This window comes from Bombus affinis, chromosome 10, assembly GCF_024516045.1.
Source record: "Bombus affinis isolate iyBomAffi1 chromosome 10, iyBomAffi1.2, whole genome shotgun sequence".
Taxonomy (NCBI): Eukaryota; Metazoa; Arthropoda; class Insecta; order Hymenoptera; family Apidae; genus Bombus; species Bombus affinis.
This window is the reverse complement of record NC_066353.1, coordinates 14,096,844-14,123,251: the sequence shown is the minus strand read 5'-3', so window position 1 is coordinate 14,123,251 and position 26,408 is coordinate 14,096,844. Positions and strand designations below refer to the sequence as shown.

Below are 26,408 nucleotides of genomic sequence, written 5' to 3'. Positions count from 1 at the left end.
CTTTGAAACTAAATCGAAACTGCTCTGGTTTACCTATAACTCAATCAAAAATCAAAGCAGAACCGATACATCATAACCCTTACTTCGGTAACAGCATTTGATATTAACCATCCATAACTTGAAGTATCAAATTTCCTACACCTCTGTTAAACATCCATTGGCACGTGGCCAATATGGACAAGCCTTAACGCGTGCCGAGCTATGAAACAGCTAGTCGGCCGTGAACTGAATTATTAAATCGCGTCCGATATTGTTATGCGCGCTACGAGCAATTGCTTCGAACGTTTTCACCTCGTTCACAACGTCGATTCACGTGCGATTATCCTTAGCTTTTAAACTGTGTGATTTTAAACTGCGCATCCTGTATACTACCGAGGCGGCACGTCGATCACGAGGCTGTTTTAATCAGGTTCGAGACGTAACTTTCTTCTTCTCTGTCGCGGATTAAAAACCACCCTGGGCAAATTTCACCGGGGATATTTAACTATTTACCAAGCCTGTTTTCGCCCTTTCAGCCGGCGCTGTCCGACGAAGAGTGCCGGAACTGCTATTTGCTCAGCAAATAGAAGTCGCGTATACGCTTGTTTTTTGCTTCCGATATCGAATCCAAACGCGACGATACGAGCGCACCGTGCCGACTAAACGGCCGAAAAAAGATGAAACTGTTTATTTATTCCGACTTTTATTTACGAACGAGAGCAGATGAAAAGAAAAATAACAGATTCACTCGAGTATTCTTGTCGACTTGTTTTGAAAAAAGAAGAGATGACGAAATTATTGAATTCACGAATTGGTGAAATATCTTGAAATATTTTATGTGCATGCGTCTAAGATTTCTCCATTGTACTTTTATTTTATTTCAAACTATCTTGTAGCTGCTCCTTGACGTTAATGCTTTTGTTCACATTCCGTTTCTTCTTAAACTATTCCTTTGAAAATAATGTTGTAACTACGTAATATAAAATAGTAATATAAAAGTAATATAAAAATAGAAAATTAAATCGTCATTTGACTGTATGTAAGTACATACACCTGCAATATAGGTATCTATTCATTGCATTAAAATCTAAATTTGTTTTTATTTGACTTTTGTACTGGTCGAACAAAACCCTGTTTGCGTGGCTTCAATAGGGGCAGAGTATACTTGAGAAAATTGGTGTTCTTAAAATATTCATGAAACTGTGAAGCATTTTACTATTTGTTCATCCTTCCCTTCTCGTAGTTCTATTAGATTTCGATGCACAAAGATCTATGTTTAATACTGAATTTTACAAAATGTACAATGTATATTTATCCTATCTGAAATCACTAGAATATGAGAACAGTGCCACAAATGGAAGCATTTGCTACTTAAACAATTTATTCACAGTTTAATCAAAATTTGACAATAACTATCTATATTAACGGAACATACCACGATTATGATGAGATACGGTCTAGCGTGCGATACTCGCTTTATTATTGATATTTCCATCGTACAAACAGCCGATTGAGAAGCAAAAATTTCAACGTCGTCGAGTGGCTAGATGGAAAAAGTTTCTGAACTCTTCAGAGTCCAATCGAATTCACAGAATAGAAGCTGAGCTAACATGGCACAGTGCCAGAAATTGAAGCATTAAAAATAGCGACAGCAACTTTTATAAAATATATAATCGAGTCAGCTTACGCAGCTACGCGTTCAAAACAGTTTCTCGCAACCCCGTTGCCGATCGTATCGTTGATACGTGCTGCTGCTTCCGTGCTACTGCGCGATATGTAAAAATTAAATCGATATGTATATGTGATTCGACCGAGTTAGCTCGCTATACGTAGATATTTCCGTCGACGTTCTGAAATATAAGTGTCTTATACTGTATCTCAAATTTCCATTTTCAAAATCACGATCTCACGAAAAAAATTGAGATCCTGGATACCGCGTTCGCATCGTTGATTTCCTGAACTCAATTGAAACGTGTTCCGCATATACGTACATTTTACACGCTGGTTACCTTTTGTACGCTCAATTGGGAAATTGTTTTACTGCTCAATTATGGAAAAAATGCAATAATTGCAAAACAGAGTAAAACGAGATCCTTTGTAGCTTTCAACAGTTATAATACGATAACATTTATATTCGCTTAAATTTAATCTAACGAGACAGTAAAATATAATATTCTACTCGATGTGCCAGTAATGTATTTTATTGCCATTAGGCAAAACACAATCAACATAGCAAATTGCAAGAAACAGCTCATCGCCCATTTGGAACTAACAGTGGACGTATTTGCGTAATGTTCTGATAATGTTCCATTGGCGACGGTATTATCTGGCGACATCGTATGAATAGTGCAATGGCAATTTTTAATTCGTGGCCAACGTGTGCGCGGTCGAATAAAACAGCGATCATTAAACCTGTTTAATTACACGCCGTTTACAAAACACCTGTCGACCGGCCAAAAAATTTCCCGATAACTGTAACGACACGGAATAATTGAAAGTCCCGTTCTGCCGGCTGAAATGGAACTTTTAGTCGCTGATGAAATCGTGCAAAAAAATGTCTGCGAATGGCAGCAACATTCATCGAGGGAGATCGCAATTTTTTTTTTTTTTTTTGGCTTGTCATCCAATACTTCTCTACATATTTCTATCATTTTTATACATATTTCGAATTTATTACTTTCATTGTATGTTTCAAAAGTAAAAAATCAAATATTGACTCAAGCCATCGGCTTTTAATAATCCATGTAAATTTTACATGTATTGGCAAATTAAGCTGAAATCAAGTAAAATCGAATAAAATCGAGAAACGAAGTACATAACGTGATACGCATTTTCGAAACGCCCGTAGCTCTAAATACAAATTTTTCGTTGCAAATATTTCCGTGTTTACAGACTACGCTCATTTTTTATTAACCCCAGACTTTCAAACATGTAGAATGAATAAAATATCTAGTAGAATTTAACTCTCGTCATTCGCCTTCAAAATTCGCCCGCAAAAAGAAAGAAAAGAAAAAGAAATCGTACGAAAACGAACGACGTGGAAAGCGAGGCAGATAAGAGGAGAAAAAAGAAAAAAGAAAAAACTAGCTATAAACGGTACATGAAATACAGTCGGTGACAAAAGTAAGTAGACAGATAGTGTAAGTACTAGTACTTGTATTAGTCGTATACACACATTGAAGATTCATTTACTATACGTCTTTATAGTATATAGGTTGTTTAGTACATAATTGAAATTAATATTTATATTTTTCTGTAAACGAGTCGTATTTAAACGAAATCTCATTCATACCTATTTCCACTGCCTGTCCAGTTACTCTGTCCTCGACTATCTCTTGACGCATCCCAGGCCGACGGAGTATGAAAAGTTTCCTCGCTTATTATAAAGTTCTGCGATCATCCGACTTTCTGCTCCACTACGCGCATACGCCCATATATTTCGCGTGATTGTCTCTACTAGTTATACCTTGGTGGAAACCGGTTACTTGGCTGGCAGAAGGAAGCTTAATGAGCTCGTTTCATTGTAAGATGTTTGTGCAACTTCTCGTAACGTTCATTCATCGACGTCATCATTATCCATGCTCGGACAATCATGTTCAAGAGACGACAGACCCTGTTATCCTTCCTTCTTTTTCCTCGCCAAACTTTCGACAAAGACTTTCACGAGAATCATTGATAGAGCACTGTCGCTATTTAATCCTTTTCATATAAAAATTTGCCGAACAAAAAAACGCGAAACCCTGTTCAAGGTTGACCAACAGTCTCTGTCAATTTATCCCCGATCGATTCAGAGTAGGTTTACTATCGGGATGAAAGGGAACAGTGGTTTGGTCGATGAATGAAGTTTGAATTCAGTTGTAGATTTTAGGAATGTTTATCGACCATCGACGTTCTTCTTTGTTTGCGCCACTAGTCTTTAATCTTGTACTGTAAAAAAGTGCACTTCAATCTAATCCATCGTAATTTATTTTCTTCTTTGGAGCAAAAATTTAAGAGAGAATAATCGCGACTGAGTTGATCCAGAGGTTAAGTATTTTTCGAATATTTACGAACGAGTTACCGATTTGTTGAATGAAAGCTGAAAATATTTTACAGCGGAGCATTAAATCTGTTTCAAAGTAAGAAATTTGGAAAATAATAAATAGATTTCATTTAAACTCGCGGCTTTTCACTAACAGCAACTATGTACATATCGGAGAAACGTTTAGAGAATGCAAATTTTATTCGAAATTCGTGAGTTTCAATAGGAGGAAAAATTGAGGGCGGAGATACTTTTTATGCATCAAACATGCAAATGGGAATGTCTTGCAAGGGAGGTTTGAGGACTGGAAAACGACGAGAAAATCGCGTGTAAACACTCGAGTCTATTTCAGCATTCCCTTTGCGTGTGACACGAATTTTATCTGACATTTGTGCGTCATAAGGAGACAAAAATTTGAGATCTTTTATGTTAAAAATTCAGTTTAAGGAATAAAACTGATCTTAGATATCTTAGCTTTTCGCTATTTTACTATTATACCGATAAATATTTTCATCAATAATTTAAATATTACTTTATGTTTGCAAATATGTTATTCGTGAAACCAAGTCAAACAAACATGGAAAAATGCTGGGATCATCGTTAAATATTTAATTCACCATTTCCATTATTAACGCTATTGTTTTCCCATTTCCCGTTTCAGCGATATTCCCGTTTGTATTACCAAATTCCATCGACTCTACCCCCGGAGATTGATCCTACGATACAATTATGCGATACAAAAATGCGATAGAGAATTCAAAACACCTGACAAATTTTCATAGGTCAGTTATACATCAATATTTTTGCAACGAATAAATTTAATTCCATTTCCGAACAGCCCTTCAATAACAAATTTCCACGATCCGTTTTTTTCACAATCATTTAACCAATTAACGAATATTTCATTTTAAAAAAGGTGTTTAAATATCTATCGAAGAAATAGGCTTGATTTTGAATTGTTCGTTAGTGGGACTCGCAACGTTGTCGATATCACTACTAACTTCCAGGTATCGATAATGATCTTAGCTACACGTGACCAAATTTAACTTTATCGAAATCAGGCGCTACAGACCCAATCACGGTTAAGTGATTAAAATAGCAAGAAATTTAGTGCACGAATCATCTTCCGTTATAGGTTACTGAACTCTTTTCAAAAATTTTTATCATGTCGAATACTTTATCCTTCTTAGAAAGATTACAAGCATTATTTGAACATCGCGTTCTCATTGATCATTCAGACAACAACTTCTCCAATAGTACATGACTCTCGTACAATTCATAAATATTGTCTTTCTTTTTTTAGTCATATCGTTCTATATACATTTAATATTATATATTATACCTGCTTAGAGCAAAGAAAATATTTAGTAGACGATTTATCGTTTTCCCATCGACCCGACGAAAGGAGCGATACAGATATCATAAAACGCGGACTGCAACCAAGCCGTTCATTGAAATTCATCGTTCGGATAATCCTACCATGGAAAGGCGTTTTAAATGAAACCCTTCAGAACGTTTGTTGCGATCTATGGATGATTCAGGAGCGCACGATTTACGAGCTTCACGCTTGCCCGACAATGTAAGAACATCTTTGTTCGACGTCGACAAAAGCGTTTGATAAATGTATGTCGAACACGGTGGTGACGCCTATTGTGTCAATATTTGAATGGATCAACGATAAATAGAAGAAAGAGGAAAGGAAAAGAATGAATCGAACGAGAACGGTTCCTGGTGACTTTTCATGGACAGTTACGCTTCCGCTTTTATCCTCTTTTCAAACGGTTTACCGACGATTTGTTGAGCAAAGGTTCCAACGTTCGCCAAGCCACGCGAGTTTTATGGCCACGTTACGGCTCCCCGCACGCTAAGCGAATTTAGGAACATCGGTTTGCCGAGTTCGCGACGAATATGTTTCGAATGTGCTCACTGGAAAACAGTGTTCCACGCCTGTGTCACGGCCTCTGTTTAAATCTGCTGAGGATTCCGTATAAATTTACACGATGTGTGCCGCTACATGGAATTTGAAGATCACAATGAAATTGAAGAATACAATGGAATTTAAAATTAAATTGTTTCATGAATTATACGTCTAGTATTCCGCATAAAGAATCTTTTTCCTTAAATTAGTCTTGGCCTCATGAGTAAGAAATATTATACGTATTTGTTATTTATATTCACGAAGATAGTCAATAAATTATTGTTCAAATGTAGCCTTCATAAGAAATAACTAGTGAATCAATAATATTCGTTCCATTTGCAAAAAGACACTAATATTAAAATGGCCGATAGATAACAATTTGAAAGAGATAACGATTTAATCGGACGATATTCGTAGGAATATTCTTTTTGTATTTTTAATAAATAATTCGAGAGGAAATGCATATATATAATACTATTGTATACGTTTAAACTTTAAATGTTTTATACGCGTGTATAATTAGTCAGCAGGATACATTTATAATTACACGTAGTCGGACGATCGAAACCGATGATTCTTTTCGTTTGAGGTAATTCAGCGGGTTTGAAAACATTTCGATTTAGAAGGCAATCGCAGCAGAATCAGGTTTTCAGTCGACACGGACTATGGCGGACTACATCAAAGTGACGTTACCCAAATAATGGATACGCGATTCGTTACCCAGTCACGGTCAAAATGAATTATTTCACGTATTATCCGTCTCCGCTTGCCATCACGGATTGCACGCTGTTTAACGAGCAGCACAGAAAAATGATTAAAACCTGTCCCCGGCTACGAATAAAACGTGGTTTGCGCCCCAAATCGCGTTATACCCAGTCCACTCGCATCGCAGTCTGCTACTTCGAATAAAAAATTTCAAAGCGGAAACGATCCGCCGGAATTTATCGTAATTTTGCGAATGATTTTCATGCAATTTCACGCGGCAGTATCGAGGGACCAATTGCAAATTGCTGGACCGGTTTTATTTTTGTTTTCAATTCTGTCACGCGTTCGTTATATCAATGAGCAGAGGAAATTTGCAAGTTTATCGTTTCAAGACAAAATTATTTTTGTGTCTTATCGGATGGATCGCGTCAGATTTTGTACGTAATGTCGTTATTCTAACAGAAATAATTTATAAAATGATTAAAATCGTAGTAAATCATTTTCAATTATTGATTCAAGATAAATTAATGATCTAAGTGGAATTTCATTTGTAACGCCGTTCGCTCATTTTTCATCACTTCAGAATGACTTACGGTGTCAAGCAAAGAACCAGTTCAAAGAAGCTTCTTTCAAGACTTTGGAAAATGTGTGCTTACCGTTTTGCACCGTCGACAATATCGTTTTAACATTAAAGTCGGGGTGAACTCGAACGTCAAAGCCAAGGTACTTTAATGTTTGCTCCAGTTCCTTCAAATCTTTTTCCCCACCAACTCGTGTATCCAGTTTCTTGAATTTGACGTGGCTGAAGATTAACGCGATACCTCTTCGTTTGTGATTCATGTTATATACTTCCGAATGTGGGTCCAGATTAATTGTGCAACTCGGTCTGTCAAACTCATTCCTAAAAAAAAGAAAAAGAAAAAAAATATATGTAAATTAAAGAATTACTATTTTTCTTAATTTCTTAACGAATGAGCAAATACGTAGACGTAAATGTACTCCAAGAAGAACATAGTTCACATATACATAGAAAATTGCACAAAATTTTTACGATTTTTGGCAAAATAGTATCGCGAACTATCCTCCCATAGCTTATCTTCAACATATCGAAATCATATCGTTTGGGAGTTATCCTATTTCTCTACGAACCCTGTTTCAAACTTCCTCCCAGCGGATATACACATTCAATATCCCAGAGGCAGTTTACGCAATTCGTATTCCGCGTGGAAACAATTTATTCGTTCGATTATGGCGTCGACACGGCGGCGTTACGCGAGCGAACGATATTTAATTAGGAGATTCATATTCCAATGTAAATTCGATGCCGTAATTCGTTCTTTCCACTCAATTCTAGTCCGTCTAATATAGGACCTGTTAAACGGCGAATTACACAGCTCGAAAACCCTTCTCATTCTGTTTTACGATCGTTGTACATGTTCGCACCCGGGCTCGCGGATTCGCAATAACTAGCGCGCGTATATTTTTGCCCGTCGAAAAATTTCTCTGTTTCCGAATTTCGTCGATCGATACGGCGCGATGGTAGGAAGCCGGTAAAAAAAAGCAGAAAAAAGAAGGAAAAAGAAGAAAAAAGAATGAAACCGAAACGCCGCAACGAAGCGCGTATCCGCAATTTCGGTGTCGACGTCGCACGTTGACAGTTTTTATGTTGCTCGTAAAATTTTGAACCTGGAGAAGAGAGTTGGCTAGCTCGTTTGCCAGGACAACGGTCCACAGACGCGCGACAAATGACGTCTCTAGGAGGCGAAGGTCGACGCTAAGCACAATTCTGCAAGAAACTTTTCGACGTTTATGCGGCCACAAATCCAACGAATGAACATTGTCTCGGTGTTTGTGTATCGTAGTTTATCTCTAAATAAGATATAAGTTTCTTCCCGAATGGTATTTAATAGTATCATCTAAATTAATACATTTGCTCGATAGTAGCAATACGATGATTTATCCAACAGAAATTTCGTCTGCAATGGACTTTGGAATCTTTCAACTCTGCATTTCTCCAACAAAATACTTCCAACATTCTACCTATACTTGCGCCAACTTTCCAAAACCAAACGCAACCAATCGAGAACTGTGCAAGCTCGAGTTCTCCGTGAACATTTAGGGAACAGCTGTTGGAGTACACTTATAGAAAGCTAAACGAAAACATCGGAACTCGTATTTCTTGGGCACCGTGGCAACTTCCGGCACCCGAATTCGAAAGGTTTGCCTCTGCTGGAAAGGCGCGAAAGCGTATAATCTGTCGCGAGAGCCTCGCCCTCGTTCCAAAGTGTATTAGGCTGTTTCGTACTTTCCGCTCACGTACGAAAGGTGCACGCTACGAACGGAAAATCTTGCTCGCTGGTGGAGAGAGCGTCTGCAATCTACGTTCGCACAGAGGCGCACATGAGCGTGCACGAGTCCGCCGTATCATCCGACGGTCGATTTAATTTTAACTTAGATCGCAATCCCAGGCTAAAGAACTTCCAAGTAATGGTTCGACCGTTTTATCGTACAACTACGCTACCCTCCTACCTCCTTGTAAACGTGTGTACGTGAGCTGATCGAACCAGTCGCGTGTTCGGTGGAGTTAGTATACGCGATTACCACCATTTTCACACGATGAACACCAAGTAACACGCCGTGATACTACGACAAATCGGATATAGAGATCGGTATTGTCGGGGAATCGAGTGAGACTTTTTCGACTTCTTGATTATTATTTAATTATTTAAAAGACGAAACGCTTGATAATGGTACTTCGCTATTCGAGCTTAAGAAGCACGGGGTGAGGTACAGATTTTCTCGAATGATTGCTTTAATCAATGATGGAAGAAAATTAAAAATTGGTATTTGCGTGTTTTGCTAAACAGTTCTTTCTATGTTTGAAATAAAATAAACGTAGTGACGATAAAAAATTTCGTGTAGGCGATTGAAATTAATTCTGCAATCGATACACCCACGAGAGAATCGAGATCGTGTGCCCCGCGCTATTTCTACGATGAATACTTTTCATGAAAGCGATTGTATCGTTATTTTTTAATTGTCGTACTACTAAATGGCGCATTTTACAACTACAGGTGACACGATGTTCCTAAACAGGTGGCAATTACTATCGCATTTACAATGCGCGTTCGTGATGTAGTAGGAGTGTACTCTCAGAGAGAAGTATGGTGTTGTGTTTGGAACTTAGAACTCTATGAATGCGTGCGTCAAAGGCTATATACTTGGTTGAATTGCGTGCATCTATGTGCGAACGTCTGTGTAGGATTGAATCCTCTTACAGAAGAACAGCGTGTACTTGAAACGAAGTTCCAGCAGGCATAACCAACAATTCCAACGTGCTTTCAGAATTTAGAGACTTCTCTCTGTGAAGAAACAATAGTGTAATTTTTATATATGCAGATATATTCTGCGCCTTGCTTACACTGTGTTTAGTACATTGTTGTGAAATTCTGACGAATTTTTTTAATTTTATGTTAGAAATTATAATTATTCTGCCGCGTGTAGTGTTAAGAGACCCATTTTCCGACTATAAAAAATTCAGAGACATCTAATTTCGATATCTAACACATACATATACCGTATATCGTTCTCAATTTTTATCGATGTTATTGCGGCACAACGTACAAGTTGATATTACTAGTTCAGATTGGGATTAGGTTTTATGTATTTACGTGCATTTACATCCATTCTATTGCTTATGCAATGTTTACTATCTCTGGTACACGATCGTAGCAAAGGTACTGCTTACGTTTAGCTATAAACATTATTACGCCAGAGTCCATTCATTACACCGTACTCAAATAAATTATACCTTTAGGTACTTAACATCGCTCTCGAAGCTCACCTTGTGAACAAACAAATGCATAACATTATGCATCGCTGTTTAAACCTTCTACCTCTTGCATAACATCGAACAAAATCGAAGGGGAATGAAAATATTATTTTCTTCTGTTAAACAAACATCATTAAAAAGGAAATAAAAATCTATGCAATTCATTGACGATTTTACGCGTCGATTGTAACTGAATCGTTTCAAAACCGTAAAAACCACCTGCGCATCGCTCGAAACACGTAGCAAAGCGAACGAAAAAGAGAGGTGGCAGAACATGAAAAACAAAAGAACGAACGAAAGAGGGACACAAAACGTCAGCCAACGATGCTGGATAGGGCTTTTTAAACGGCTGGAGATAGCAGGTTGCCAGTTGAAAGACTCTTCCCTAGGTGAATGTAGAGACACGCTTTCATGGGCGCGCAGTCGGGCAAATTCGTGCACGCGGACGCGAATAACGGGGTCTTGCTTGACAAAGCCCGCTGCAAAGTGCTTACAAACTAGTCATAAATGCGCGCGGACCTACCGCCCATTACCAAACAAACGTTCATTGGGAAAGAGAAACGAGTTACCGGTATTATAGCAGTTCGTCGCGTTTCCTTTGAACTCGAAAACATTTTGTACCGACCACTAATTCCAACCCCTGTTCCCTCTGTCTCGACGTCGGGAATATAAATCCCCGAGCAACGATTATAACGATCCAGTCCAATTGAGGGAAGAAGACCGTCGGCTACAAAATTGCGACTGGGAATGAGGGACTGTCAATTTTGTTTTTAGCGAGTTCGAATCTTTTCCTCTTCCTCCATGATTAATACGGAGATATGATAAACTAGTTAATGTAACTGGAGGATCATTTGGTTCGGAGATTTTATGCTTCTTTTCGCGAAGGACAGGGCGAGTCGCGAATTTTCTAAAAATTTTCCTTAAAATACGCGTAAATTGGAAGAGGGTGAAGTTCGACGATTTAGAAAAGAGGCTGAGTGTTTTGTTTTACTATAACTGTTCCTATCATTTGCTATATTTTCGATGATAAACGAAGTCGGGAAATTGTCGAAGAGAAAAATTCCGATAAGCTTTACCCCTCTATGGTGTGAATTTAATACTATGGTTGTACTGTTACTAATCTTTCCTTTCTTAGTGAAAGTTTCAAAACATACACATATATATACATCTCTCGTTAGCTCAATACTCTCGAAGCGAAATTATACTCCGTTTAACTTCTCCAAATCATAGCCGCGCGGTAACACGGTCCTCCTTAATATTTCAGAGTGCAATAAGCAGACACCTCGCGCGACATACAGCCATAAACTGGCACGTAAAATTAATTTCAGCATAGAAATGTTAATTCTCAGCCGGTAAATATGCATATATCATGTGCTGACCGTGCTCCCTGCACTTTCATACACGTTGGTAATATACAACCGTTCTAGATCACGCGAGGCGGTTTCTACGTTTATTGCGTCGTTGACGCTTCACACGTAGCCTAGCGTAAGTCACGTTTATCAAAGATTTGATATCTGAACACATATATGTTACTGTTTCCGTTGGCATGTCTGCTCGAAGAAAAAATATACCGCTTTCTCGTATTTTCTGAAACCATTTCGAGGACACCTCCCCGCTGACAAATAAAATCGATCATTTTCGCTGAAGATCGACCGTTACGGTCCTAGTTCTTTACTTTGTTTTCAATGTTGTCGTGTCATCAAAGAATATTCATTTATCTATAAACCGATCTCTCAAAAAAATGTTAAAGCACTCACTTTGGTTTTGTAGACATCCAACTATCCACTTCAGAGTGCGAGTTTTCATTTTCTTCAAAAAACTTTTGACGAAGTAATTTCTTGCGCTCTCGTAATGATTCCATCGTCAATATTGTTATAGTTGTCGGCAATAAATCCTTGAATAATGTTGTCGTTCGTAATCACTGTTACAGAAAACCAATGAGGAAGAGATGGCGTACAGTTTTATAGGTAGTTCCTTATCTTATCGAAGTACTGATATCGTATTCGTTATTGATATCGATCTTTGTTACTGGAATCATTTGTGATTCGCAAAGCAAGAGAGGGAATCAAAATGCCGTATATTACTAGCGCTTTTCTAGCCTTTTGGTCGCGTTATCAGAACCGGAAACTCGCATTTTTACGGACATCTGGATTATAACAGCGTCGTATTATTACTTAAATTGTACGGCGATCGATTGGTTCGTACAATTTTCAAATAATAAGAAAACTGTCGGATGTCAGCACTATTTTACTCAAGGTCGGCCTTCTACGGATAATACCATCAAGATTTATGTACACCAAGGTTCCGTTCTCTCTATTCCACTATGTGGTCTCTGACCTCCCAACTTCCCGCAACGTGGTCGCTAAAGAAAGGCCGATTATCATAACGCACAATGCGCTCGACGAACGTCCGAAATAATTTATGACGCAACCCATAGAGCGCTCGTGCCGCATCAGTTGCGAAATGTTTGTTTTACTTTTGATAAGAGCAGCATTCCTTTTATCGTGATAGATGAAAAGACACAAATGGATTAGCAACGATTTTTTCTTTTTCGGAGGGATTTTTCGGTGAATACGAAATTATTTCTATTTCTTTGGATAATTCTCCATCCTTTCCTTTATCTCTAATTGCAGATATTTATACGTATGATGTTAAGGATTTTTAATATATTTTAATATCTAACTTTTATTATTTAATATTTAATGTCTCTACTGATTCGATATCGAATAAAGAATTAATACAGCATCGCACGAGATGTTGAAAGCATTGTTTGGTCAATGCTGTAGTCATCGTATGCATTACTATCGCTAATATATTTCTTATCGCTTCTATATTGATCGTGCTGGAGGTTATCGTGACTCATTGCTTCGAATACTACAGATTTAAAATATACATCGTTTTGAAATATGACTCATATCAATAGAATTACACGACTTATCAATAGAAAGTATGTGATTCATTAATAAAAAATTATGTCATTGTCATTTACAATTACATGTATGCGTTCAAGCGTTACCGAATCGAATGTTCTTCCCGGTTGCGAGTGAATAATTTTACGGACAATAATCTTCTTTCCCATAACATAGCGGATATTTAAAACTGATCTACCATTCCTGTTGGTTTTTAGACGTATAACATGGACGCCCAAGTCGGAGAATCGTCGGCATGCGCGACGGCGTTACTCTGCGGAGTTAAAGCCAATTACGAGACTGTTGGCCTGGACTCCTCTGCACGCTTTGAGAACTGTTATTCCAGTTTTGATGCCCGTGTACCGTCTCTTATCAATTGGGCGCAGGAACAGGGTGAGTAAATACACAAACGTCAACAACTAATGCAAAGGATTATGTGCAATCGCATCCCATTCGCTCCGATCAATTGCAACTTAATTGGTAACATCGTTTACCTTGACAATTGATGTTTTCTGAAATGTTTCCTTTTGTTTCTCTCGTTTTATGAAATCCTGCACTTTGCCCGTTTAAAAATGCTAGATTTTATCATGAAATGAGGATCGCTGTGAACAATAATTCCTATTTAAATTGTTCTTTGCAAAAAGTAAATATTTATATCCCTTTATCTTAAATAAATTATGTTTTATTTTAAACAAATAACGACACTTATCATTAAACCTAATTCGAACATGATTCACATCAACAGATGACAATTAATACTTGTTTCAGTTACTACTTACAATTTCTTTTATCTGATAAACACGTTTCAGATTGATTGATTAACTATGTTCGATAAACGACAAAAGTCGTTTATAAGTTTATCTACAAATTCATAGCCAAGTTTAACGAGAGCCTTGAATAACCAAGAACACGATCAGAAACACTGTTTATATGACATACTTAGCATTAGTTTGCATAGGCGAAGTTGCGTAATCAAACGGTACAATTCGGTTGATGAATTTTGGTTAAGATGTGCTGTTGAGTTATTCCGCCGTCGATGAAGCAATGCCATAGGCTTCAATTCATGTTGCCAACCTGTGATATTATTTCTGTGTGGCCATGGTCCGCGAGGCGAGGTACGGTCGGAAACAGAGCGAGAAAAGGCGAAAGAACAATGGTTAGCATCCAGCAGCATGATCGATGAGTGTATGCACGGAATTACAAAATGTTCGGACGCTTACCTGGACAGGAATGTACCTGAATATCCGCATGCTTTGAATCTTTTATATTTCCGTAAGCTTAAAAAATTGTTGCGCCCGGAATTCATAGAAATTAAAGGTTTAAGACTGCCTACAAACACTTTGATGTTGTAATTGTCGTTTATTATACGATTGCAAAATTCTTGTGTTATTTTACAATTGCAAAGTTTTCGCCTTTCCGATGCTTCCTGCCGTTGGTCCTTCGCTAAACGTATAAAATTAAGCAGTTAATATGAATCCGAGTAACGTTATCACGGCAGTAGCGAGATCATAAGATTCGAGTGTTATTTTTTCACGTGCCATTCTGTGCCAAATATCCTCGGGACGAAAAGCGAATTTTCGAGCATAAATTTTGGCCATGTGCAATTTGGACCGCTCGTAGAATAGAGTTCAGGTAACAATGAAACGAGCTCGAATTTGAACGTTACAAGCACCGGCTGTTTGAAATGAAAAAAAAAATACCTGGAATGTTTCTACAATTCGTTGTATGAGTCTGAAATTGCGAATAAAATGCCAGGCACATTTATTAATGAAATAACGGACGCTCGATTGCAAGTATAGCGAGAATGTCTACGTGAAAAATTCGAATATCGTATTTTTTCGAATTTCTTATGAATTAAACGTCCCTGCGGGCAGAATATAATTTTTCTAAATGGCCAAACCGACGAGAATTGTTCTAATTTCGAGGCCGGACGAAATCGAACTTTCGTACGAATTCAAAGTCCCCATTTCCACGTTTTCGCCAAAATTCGCTCCGTTTTAGGTCGATGGTGCAAAGTGCAGCCTTCGACTGCGATATCTATCGAAATCATCGGGTATCGGAGTAAGCTACGATGCCCATTGGATTGTCTGGTTATAACCTGGCCTCATTAGAATGGTATCGAGCAATTAACAGAATTTCTCTGGCGCGCATGCACGAATATTAAGAGGTGCTAGGGGATGTTACCGTGATCGTCATATTGCGCCACGATCGAACCTCATTGTCACCGATATAGAACAACTCTTTTATCCAATCATGATTTTCTAATTTTCCTCCGTCGGACATTGTTGTTTAAATTTGTAATTTTTATAGTACAATTTCGAAGAATATATTTTATATGGAGCAAATATCTACGGCCGTAATGACGAAAGTCTCGCTGATTCGTTAAAATTGAAAGATCGGTCGGTTTATTAGATGCATTTTGTACTTGGCGCATTCCAAGAATTCACCTGGAACGGATCGATGATTTTAATTTCTAATAGGGACATGTTCGGTTTCATCATAGTCCTTTGACTAGTCCTGTGGTAAATAGCAACTGCGCTGCTGACGTGTTTTTAGTATTTTGTACTCTATGGATCGATTCTCTCTTAGTTATAAAATTTCAAACTTTCCTGCAGCATTCAAGCATTTTTGAAAACTAGGACGAAACGAAAGCAGGAGTTGTAGAAGCGTACAAATTTCAATATTTATGATTTTGTTATGTTTCATGTGTCATACGTCATGTTTCATAAATATGATAAATCACGTAAATATATTTTAAAGTTCGCTCACGTATATGAAATTTTATAATTTTGACCTTCTTCTGCAAATTGAATATCATACCTAATTGCTCACTCTCGAACGCGTATTGTGGCTAGAATAATGATTTCACGTTTTTTAATAACCTAAAGTGTTGTCGGAAAATAACTTGGTGGGTGTTTTATAATTAACGAGCTATTATCTGCAGAGTTATCGTGTATAATTTGAAATAATTAATTTTGAAAGAGCAGATAAATAGAGGACGTAAATATTAAATGAAATTTCACGAATAAAATAACACTTTCAAAATGAGTAACGTAATTAACACATGCGTATAAATAATCACTTATCCGATTTGGGTTAACATCATACCATTGTGTAGTATACCACTTCATGCAATGACATTAATGACGATAATTTTACGGCGATAACTGATAACACGAAACCTATACGAATAGAGAACATTAGGCAAATTTAATGTATTAAAATATGCGTACAACTATACACGGAACATAGGTATAACAATGTAATACAATAAGTATAATATAATAATGCAAGAAATAAATTTATAGCTCCCTTTAATATAAATTTACACAACTGTTGTACTTCGTTAATACGCAATATTCAAAATCAACTTCACAATACACATTTTCATACATATACATATAACCCATATCGAATTCCAACGAGCAACCAACAACTATGATACTATGAAACCATCAAAAACAATTTCTTTCATATTTTGCAATGCCGAATATGCCTTTTTCGACCTTTATGACAGAATATACATATATGCTTATATTTTTTATAAATAAAAATCTCCAAAGCAAATCTCTTGTTCTATAAAAAATTCGAATAAATTACACGATAAAATATTTGTACATTAATCCTAACTGCAAATGCGATAATACTCGGTGTTGCATAATAAATGTATTTTGGGAACGGTTTGTTTAAATTATTTTAAAATCATAAAACATTCAACGACCATTTTCGTTTATATGTTGTTTTGTTTAAAAGCTTTTAATCGATCCATTATACTCTTCGACGTTTTGATCCTTCTCTATAATAACGTTTTACTTCTTAAAAGCGCCATGTACAGCGGCGTACATAAAGAAACGGATAGTTTGTCTTTAAAAACCTTCTATTTCGACAACGGTATTTAATATAAAACAAGGTAATAGCGATCGTTCAGGTAGCTTCGGCACGATGCTTTCATGAAAGAGAGGTAAAGTAACAACAACCGATTAAGCTAGTTTTAGCAAGTGAACTATCCTGACTCCGTCGGAGTAGTTTCTCCACGGCTAAACCAGCCGCCGCGAAAACAATGGGCTTATGTACCATGTAACAAGGCTGCACACGGTCATGTACATCGAGAGCAGTAATAAACACGTCGCATATAGCCGAGCTGGTACGTCTGACTGCGCCTACGTTACGAGCATGAAAGCGCAAGCTGCCTTAGCTCGATCATTAAGATGAATTGCCTCGTTGATTAATCGCGTGCCGTTTGCCGTTGACACGCTTCCCCGCCTTGCTAGCACAACACGGTCTCGCTTTCTGGCCCCTTTACCGCCGCAATTTGTCAATTTACAATTATTGTTTGCACATTCGATCGCATCTAACGCATACGCGATATCGCCGGCACTATACAAACAGACGAAGACGAGCCAGCCAAGCTTTTATGCTGTATCTATTATTTAGAGTTTAGAGAGTCGATCGAGAACTTCGAGAACCAGGAAACGAGATTATTACGAGATCGCTACCGATAAATCTTCGACGATCATTAAATTGTCGAGGATGAGAGATAAATAGATTTAACGGTTTAAGAAATTAATCAAAGAATATTCATTTCTTTTGCTAAGATATGCTTTGAAAGATAGGTAATGTACGAGAACCTTAACACAGCTCTGATTTAATATCGTTACCTAAACCGTGCTCATGAAAACCTAACAATCAATCTTTCTTACCTTTTTCCGGTGTAACTTTATTCGAGTTTCACTTTCACCGATTCTGAAACGATATCGATATATTATGCATGCTCATAGAATTTGAGTGAAAGACACTTGATGAGAAGTTTACTAAAGGAACGACAAACTATGGGAAACTTTAGAGGTGAAGTGTTTTACAAAGTTTCAGTGATTCGTTATTCATGCTATTATATTTGGGTGAATTATGGGAATTTGATGTATCTTCGAAGAAAAAACCGCGCGCCAAAAAGACACGACAACGTAAATCGGGACTTAAAGAATTAAAATAGGATATATCAAGCTCCCTATAAACTATACCATCAAATCGAATTATCTTTCAATCGCAATTATTGTACTCTTCGTTTTGCCAATTGCATCGAGTCGAAAGTCTATTTCGGTGGCAATTTTCACGCGTGAACATCGCGCATACCGTCCAACAAGATTCTCGCCTGGCAAAAAAAAATGGAATTTCCGGTGACATCGATATCTCGTTAATTAACCCGCATTCGGGCACCGCGGCGAGAACGAATTGCAAGGGAAAATAGCTTTATTGACGGATCCAAGAGCGGGCCGAAGTCACGACAAATAATTAGCGCGAAATTAATTGAATCGATTATGCATTCGTTAAATGGAATATCGATTTTAGTAGCGGGCACTTTTATTCGTAATGTGAACAGACGGACAGGGGTTAAATTTTGCGACAGAAGTTCCACGGCATTCAAACGGAGGTTCCTAGGCCGAAATTTGCAAATTCATCCGACGAGTTTCCGATGATGAGAGCCAATCGTCGAATGAACTTTATCTAATGGCGACTGGCTAACTTCTGCGTCCTCTCTGTTCAATAATTCATTCTATTATCGCACATCGACATTGAACGAACAACGTCTCGCCGGTCGAGCGACGTATTTGATTTCGAGGATATCGAGACAAATTTTATCACCTGGAAAGAGTTCTGATCTTCCTTCGACCACGAACTTTAGTCTATCGCGAACGTCTCGACATTTCTGTTCTTCGTGGTTTATTCGTGTCGTTTCAGGTTTCTCGAAGAAGTCTCGGTAGAAGATTCTCCCTCCCTTCTTTCCTCGCGTGGCTTTTCATCTTCTCAACGGGTTTTCTTGCGACATTATCTTTCGCGGTGAAAGTGTGCCGCTCCATCTGTGAAATTGTTCTTTATGGGTCCCGAAGAAAAGGAAGGTTGAAGAAGAGGTCGTGAAACAGTAAAAACATCGAGCGAAAGGGGCCTTAATGGAAAGTCTCTATACGTCATGTGATTCTAAATGAGATTGTGCTAGGAATCGCCGCGAGAAATTCGTCGTTCGTTTTTTAGAGCCGCAATATTTTTTAATCAAAACGTATCGACGCAGAGAAAATAAAATCGTGAGAAATTACCATTTAAGCGTGTATATATACATTCTTTCTTTGAGTACTTGTAATAAAGGATGAAACTATTATTTATTTAAATAAATTTTGATAAATTATATAAATTAAAATTTAACGACAAGCGCAACATTACCTCACAAGTACAATCGTTGTTTCAACAAGTTTAATATCGTATGAAGGGCAGAATTATCGTCTTTAAAATATTTTTTATTTTATGCCTATACAGCTTTTCCCTTCTGAGATATCGTCGCTTGAAGAAAGGCGTACTTTTGTAGTATTGTACATACTTTATTACGTCTCTCCTTCTTGCAGCAATGGATTTCTACATCTACATACTTTCTACCTACTCTACATGCCAGTCAGCAACAGACGCTAAATCTACGTCTTCTTTTCGCTAGTGCTATTTACGCGTATCAGGAAAATATAGGTCACGAAAAATCTCGGCTACTCTCCTTTCACGTTTTAACATCACATTTTAATATGCAATCTTGAGAACATGTCGAGACGTCGACATGAAAGAAGTCTGATATATTGATATAGATAAATTGATATAGATTCGCACTAGACTCCGTTAATATTGTTTGCGAAACTTTTATCGACAAATATTCTGTATGTTTTCAGTACGCAACTTTCTGAAGAGATCCGTTGTAATGCAGAAAATTCAAGATTTGTTTCCGGAGCGAAATACAGAGAGAGGCAACTCATTTCTGGCAGTCGAAGTATGTTCGACAAAGCTGTTTCCCTGGTTATACCGCTTTCGTTCTTAGTCGACCGCCTAGCAAATCCTTGAAATCCCTATTATTTCAAATATTTGAAAGCGCTTTCGTATTGTGAAATTGTTTCTTACCAACCGGCCTAGCGTGAAATGCAAGATTTGCTTTAGGAGGAAAGTGAAACCTATATTCGACAATGTATCCCACTCGTACACGGGAATTTCCACCTGAAGGAATCTCATCGTTGCTTTATTTTAATTTGCATACAAACGTTCCTCTGCCAGTGTTTATATGTAAATTACGCTTTATCTTATCGCCATCGCGTCGCTGATACCCGCCTCGAAAGCGCTCTGCATTTGATACTTCCTCCTCCTTTTCCAGCAGCCAGAGTAACACGTTCGACGTGGGAGAAATGACGCTTGTATCGCTGCTTGGATGCTTTTTTTCCTCCGTTGAATCGTATCTTTCCCTTTGGGATTGTAGATTCCAAAGAGATAAAGAGAACATAACAATGAAAAAGAGGACAGTTACTGAGATGGAATTACATATATGCTTTCAAGGGATTAAAGAAACAATTTAATTAATAATAGTAATTTAGGAAATTCTATTTTCTCCTTGGGAAATTTCTGTATACAATCGCGATTCGTGATATTTTCTTGAATTCGTAATTTTTTAGAATGAATACATGATCGAAATTCGTAGAAGAAATACAGAGAATTTGTCATTTTGAAACCAGTTTTGTTCGATATTTTCATTTTTGGGTGATTTAGTAGGAAATGTTGGCGAGGTAAAAACGTTCATTACCAACGGCGTTAATTACAGCGAGAGCTGGGAAAGGTGTACGGTTTTAACAGTTTCTTTCGAGTAGCGCCGTCGTACCATTAATTGCAAGAGATAAGCAGACAAAACGTTCCTTTTAAACGATCCGCGCTCCACGTTTCATTTCCTGATAATTGTTGTACGGCGACTTGAACGATTAAGAACGGATCAGTCTCAAAATACGAGGATACCTCCAGAATTCCTCTGGTTTCGTACATTTTTCCACTGGCTTGGCCAACGTCACGCCAGTTCACGGTAATGGAATGAGAGGCAAGCGGAAATTGCTTAGGCGAAAGAAACGAATGTTTTGGGAAAGTTCAAATTACAAGGAAAAAAAAATAGGACGAAAAACAAGAACCGAAAGTACCGTCCGGGTCGAACAAATTAAGTTGCCAGCGTTCGTCGGTCACAAACAATCTCCGAACTTAATATCCTACCACGCGTTTAAACTTCCTTTCCTCGATTTTCTCTGAACAAGGAACGCGGTCTCGAAAAAAAGAATATTTCTCCGTTGAGTGCGAAACGGGAAGCCTTTAAAAATGAATCAGGCCAAGATTGCAGAGGAACTTCGTGGTTTCTCTGGAGCGAACATTCTTGCACGAGAAATTATCGAGGAACCACCGACAATTTGCATAGACTTTGGAAAATTCTACTCGGTCGATCGACCGAGATTAAATCGGATATGCTGTCTGAAAACTTTTCTTCGTTTACTATGTATACTGCAACTATCGGCTTCTAGAGGTAATTGTTCCATTCATTATGCTAAATCATAATTGAAGACACAGATGCCAAGATCAAAGGATCAAGAGCGAAGCTTTGACGAAGAGCCGTGTATCGATGTACTCGGGCCGAATTAACATTCGATCCGTTCCAACGTCAGCCCACTTAACGTAATTGCTAATCCCGCGAGAAACATAGATCTCCGCGTGCCAACTTAATCCGTTAACCCCTATGAGTACGCAGGGACACGAGATGGAAGCAAATGCCAGAGACTTTCGTTGAGTTCACTAAGAAGATCCTGCGAATATCCGCTTAATTAAAATACGATCCAGAGCGGCTCACGACAATGCTACTGCAGTGACGAATCGTTGGAATTCATTTGCAACCACATTTTCCCGAATCGACGAAAAAGTCGTCGGCCCCAATGTCTTTTGCTAGTTGTTTCTTCCCTATTCCCTAATCGAATCGTTACCTTGCCTATATGTTTCTTCCCCGTAACAAAGGGAAATTTTAATTACTAGAGGAAACTTGTCCAATGAATTCTTTTAGTGCTTGCGTATCGTGGAAATGGGAATAGCAAACGTTTACGGCAATTGTTACTAATTGCCAAGTACCTGTAACACTCGGGAATTCAACTACCTGTACCAGACATTCACACCAAATTCTCCTTCTCACAAAGACATACAAAAGCGCCTGAATATACAACAACATAAGTTATTAGTACGTAATACTTAAAGAAGCCTTGAAAGCCACGAATCCCACGTTATACAAACTTCCTCGTACAAACAATCGTTGTTGCGTCAAACTTATTCGATCCTTGTTAAACCCGATCCCATGCAAATACACTTACATCAACAAGAACTATCCGCTTCACCCTATAGAAACTTTCTTTGACGTCACAAGGTGCAATATTACGAGCATTAATTGTTTCTCACTAACTCTCGTCAGGAATTTGCCACAGCGGAACGAACGGGAACGTGTGTAGATGCGACGCTATCAAGTCGACCGCGGCATTTTGCAAACGAGCCGTAGCGTGGCGATACAATTCGGTGGTGACGATTTGCACGAAACGAGTAGCACATGGCAAGTTTTCTCTTTAACGGTGTTTTCTATGCTTTTAGGTAAATCGACGGGACTGGTTACGACCACGAGGGTGACACACGCTACACCGGCGGCCCTTTACGCTCACGCAGCCAGCCGTTACTGGGAGGACGATGGCAAGGTGCCACCTGCTGCACGGACCTCTTGCAAGGACATCGCGCGTCAGCTGCTCGAGGATGAACCCGGTCGTAACATCAATGTATGAAATTATATATTTTGACTTAAACCTGGAAAGTTCCTTCGGGCTTGGTTCGTTGATTCATTCGGATTCGACATTTCTTCTTCTATGGTCTCTGTCGTAGTTCGTGGTCGAATACGTGCGAAGATTTCCCGATGGAACCGCTGGTCGCGTGGAATCCATCTTGCTATCGTGATTCGACGTGATTCGACAGATCGAATCAGTTCGGATTCGAAGAAACGCTTCTCTGGAAATTTCTATCGTGCGCTTTCTCTCTCTCTCTTATTTTCTCTCTCTCTCTCTCTCCCTTCTTTTATAGAAAGAGTCTAGGTAGGGATGATGGGACGAGCGTGACGTGTAATCGTTCCCAACTTGCACGGCGCTCCGGGATCTTTTTACCGATAAGGATTAAACTCGGAGTACTTTTGGAAAGATTTCGATTTGTTTCGAAGAACGCTGCATGATTTTTAGCGTTTTCGTGATTACTTTTTCGAAACCACTCAAATTATGCTTTTAAATATTTTTGATATGATAAAAAATAGAGAAGATACTTAAATGTTTGGATATTCTGTATCTTGATCGGTTGTTGAACTCGTTTAACTTCGATTACCATTAGTCGTAATTTAATAATTAACGAACAGTAAACAGTGTGAAATTGAAAGTTTCGCGAGGTAGGTATTTAAATGTACGCGGTGAATTATTCAAAGTACTCGTGTACGTACCGAACATGGTATTTAACAAATTTCCGTCAAGTAAAAGTCTCTCTATATCGATAAAAATGTAATCAGATTAAACGTTTCTCTTAATTAAACTTACAAATTACATGCTCGTTATAACATACTAACACAATTCGAACATTTAAATCATCGAAATAATGGAACGAATTTTACTTTCCTATATTCCCTGATATTAACACGATATTTTTAATTTGATTTTTTGTAAATTTTTTGCACATGGATGCGGGATTGAAAGGAATTAATTCATTAACGTAATGCTCGCTGTCGAAATACGAGGGCTCCATTTTACGGACAAAAATCCTGATTATCTTTATTGAAAGCAGGCGCGGCACGCGAATCAGTAACCTGAAAATTTTTAATATCTTGCATTATATCGGTTTAGAATGCGCCGGCTGGAAATATATGTCGGTAAACAATTTCCTGTATTCGCCCGTCGGTGCACGAACTACTCTGCGCTTCGAAATATTCGACAGAGGGAAGAAACGCTAAAAATCCCAGATTAAAGCGGCTATCGTTGCGGGAAAAGAGATTTCGAAACCGACAACGCGGACCTTCTATCCCGCGATTTATCGACGACGCTTTACACGACGCGTCCTTTCGATGTAACATCCCTGTGGAAAAAAAGGGTAAAACTTATCGAATCGCACAAGTGCACCTAGCCAATCCAGAAACTGATTTCTGGGCAGCAGAATAACTCGGCCACAGTGACAAATTTTTCCACCGCTCGAACCATAATATACAAACTCGCGTAGTTTGATTTCGAGAAGCGAACGTTTTCCAAAAGTTAACGCTGCGTTTCATTCGTGCCGCTAATTCTTTTCAAATAAGAATCAGAGGTTTGACGAAGATTTCTAACGGATTTTTCAGAACAATTTTATCTACCTAAAAATATTTTGTAAAGTCAACTGTAACGCAAAGATATATACCAACAATTTGCGTGTTGTGCTATAACTTTGAATTCCCTTTGAAAATTGAATTCCCTCAAATTTTGCATATCTTCGAATTTATGTACACTTGCACGAGCAATACCGGGAATGAGATTATCACGTGCGAGTTACTCCTTTGTTAGAAACTTGACGTAGAAACTGAAAATGTGATTAGAAGAGGAGAACATAACTTAACTCGATGAGCAGTCAAAGTACAATAAAACTATTTTATTTAGCGAGTACAACAATGTACCTACACAAGCGACGCAGCTACTAACAAGATTAGGTTGAATTATGAAAATATATTTCGTAAAATAAAACACCACATAAAGTGCAAAATAATTAAAGAACGATAAACGTATTTTAGTTCGAAAGGTACTGTATTCGGTTAATTCTAGTAGTTTCTCGTTTCATTCAGTGCTGGAAATTTTGATCGAATAGTGAAAAGTTCACGGTGTTGCAACGATCGATGTAACGAGCGAGTCTCATCGCGATACTCTCGCAGAAGGTCGCGAATCACGTTGGTTCAATCAGCGGAAGTTGGAAATTTCGGCAGGTCAATCGGTCCAGGAGGAGCCCGAATGACGTTTCCGCAGCGGCGTAACTGGGGAAAAAAGGTTCGTTCGAGAGATCGGCCACTACTTTTATGCGGAACTTGTATGCAAAACTTCCTGCTCGTTAAAGTCTGCTTAGTCGGAGTTCTCGAGAGAGTTCGCCGGATAGATAGAAGAGGAATTAAAGGTCCGTAGGGATGACTTCCCCGGCGAATTCGCGTTTCTGGATTCTTCGATCGGATAGCAGAGAACACAGTGAAATGTATTTCGTAAAATCCTTGGTTGTGCGAAGTATGCAAACAAATTTTATTTCTATTTTCCCTTCCACATTAACTAATTAATCGTCTGGCTCCTCGAATCTTTTATAATCTTTTATAATCACGAAATATGTACAGTAGGTAGAATAATTGTTTATTTTAACGTTCAGTTAGTTTTATTTAGGTTAACGTTTGGCGTTTTTAGTAAACGCATTTAAATAAATCCAATAAATTAGTTTTACATTCGAAATATTTACGAGTATTTTATTTCGGATGTTTCGTATATTTTTGCATATTATGTATGTCCAACATATTTGCGCGTATTTAAATTTTTCACAAATGTATAAACATTCGCAGAATCTATAGTTGATTATTATTGACGAATGATTATTGATGAAGGAATATAAAAATCCTTTGAGTCATTTTCATGCAAATTCGACAGCTTTTGAAAATTCAATACTTTATTACGTCAACATCCCGGCATACTTGCGTTTCCTAATGGTACGCTACGCTGAATTTTGTGCCTCGTATGTTTCAAGCTCATTAGCATACATGTTTTTTAATTACTTGCCTCAGGGAAGGAAATTCGGACGTGCTTGATGGCTTTAGCCTTCCATTCCTTGAAATAATAAAATCGTATGGATAATTATTGTTTTAAAATTTGTTATAAAAGATTGGAAGGTATTATTCATCGGATTATAAGCAATACGTACGTATATTTATAAAAGAGAAAATTTTGTTTTAGTTGCATTTGAATTTAATACATTCCATGTGTTAACATAGCTCATTCACTTTTATGTAGACTTGAATTTTTTTATTCTTCTCGGCTTGCAAACATGTAGACGAACATTAGCATGGATTATGGTAAATTAGAGTACTGCAACTCTTTTAAATAGCGAAGGAAAAAAAAATTGCGCTGCAATGAAAAAATATCTCATTTCGAATGAAACATAAGAGGA

At 37.9% G+C, this 26,408-nt stretch overlaps 2 protein-coding genes across 3 annotated transcripts in view; one reads left to right on the top strand and one right to left on the bottom strand.

The window, feature by feature from the left end:
* Nucleotides 1–12,408, bottom strand: part of LOC126920924 (caspase-like) — a 35,494-nt gene extending 23,086 nt beyond the window's left edge. Inside the window, exons 1-2 of the mRNA XM_050731934.1 lie at nt 12,213–12,408; nt 7,280–7,524 (exon numbers count right to left, since the gene is read on the bottom strand). Coding sequence (XP_050587891.1) covers nt 7,280–7,524; nt 12,213–12,316 — 349 coding nt within the window. The 5' untranslated portion in view covers nt 12,317–12,408. The remainder of the gene's footprint in view (nt 1–7,279; nt 7,525–12,212) is intronic.
* Nucleotides 1–26,408, top strand: part of LOC126920909 (alkaline phosphatase-like) — a 248,005-nt gene that overhangs the window by 152,891 nt on the left and 68,706 nt on the right. For both annotated transcript variants that reach the window (XM_050731895.1, XM_050731896.1), the window contains exons 3-4: nt 13,583–13,757; nt 22,818–22,996. In XM_050731895.1, coding sequence (XP_050587852.1) covers nt 13,583–13,757; nt 22,818–22,996 — 354 coding nt within the window. The remainder of the gene's footprint in view (nt 1–13,582; nt 13,758–22,817; nt 22,997–26,408) is intronic.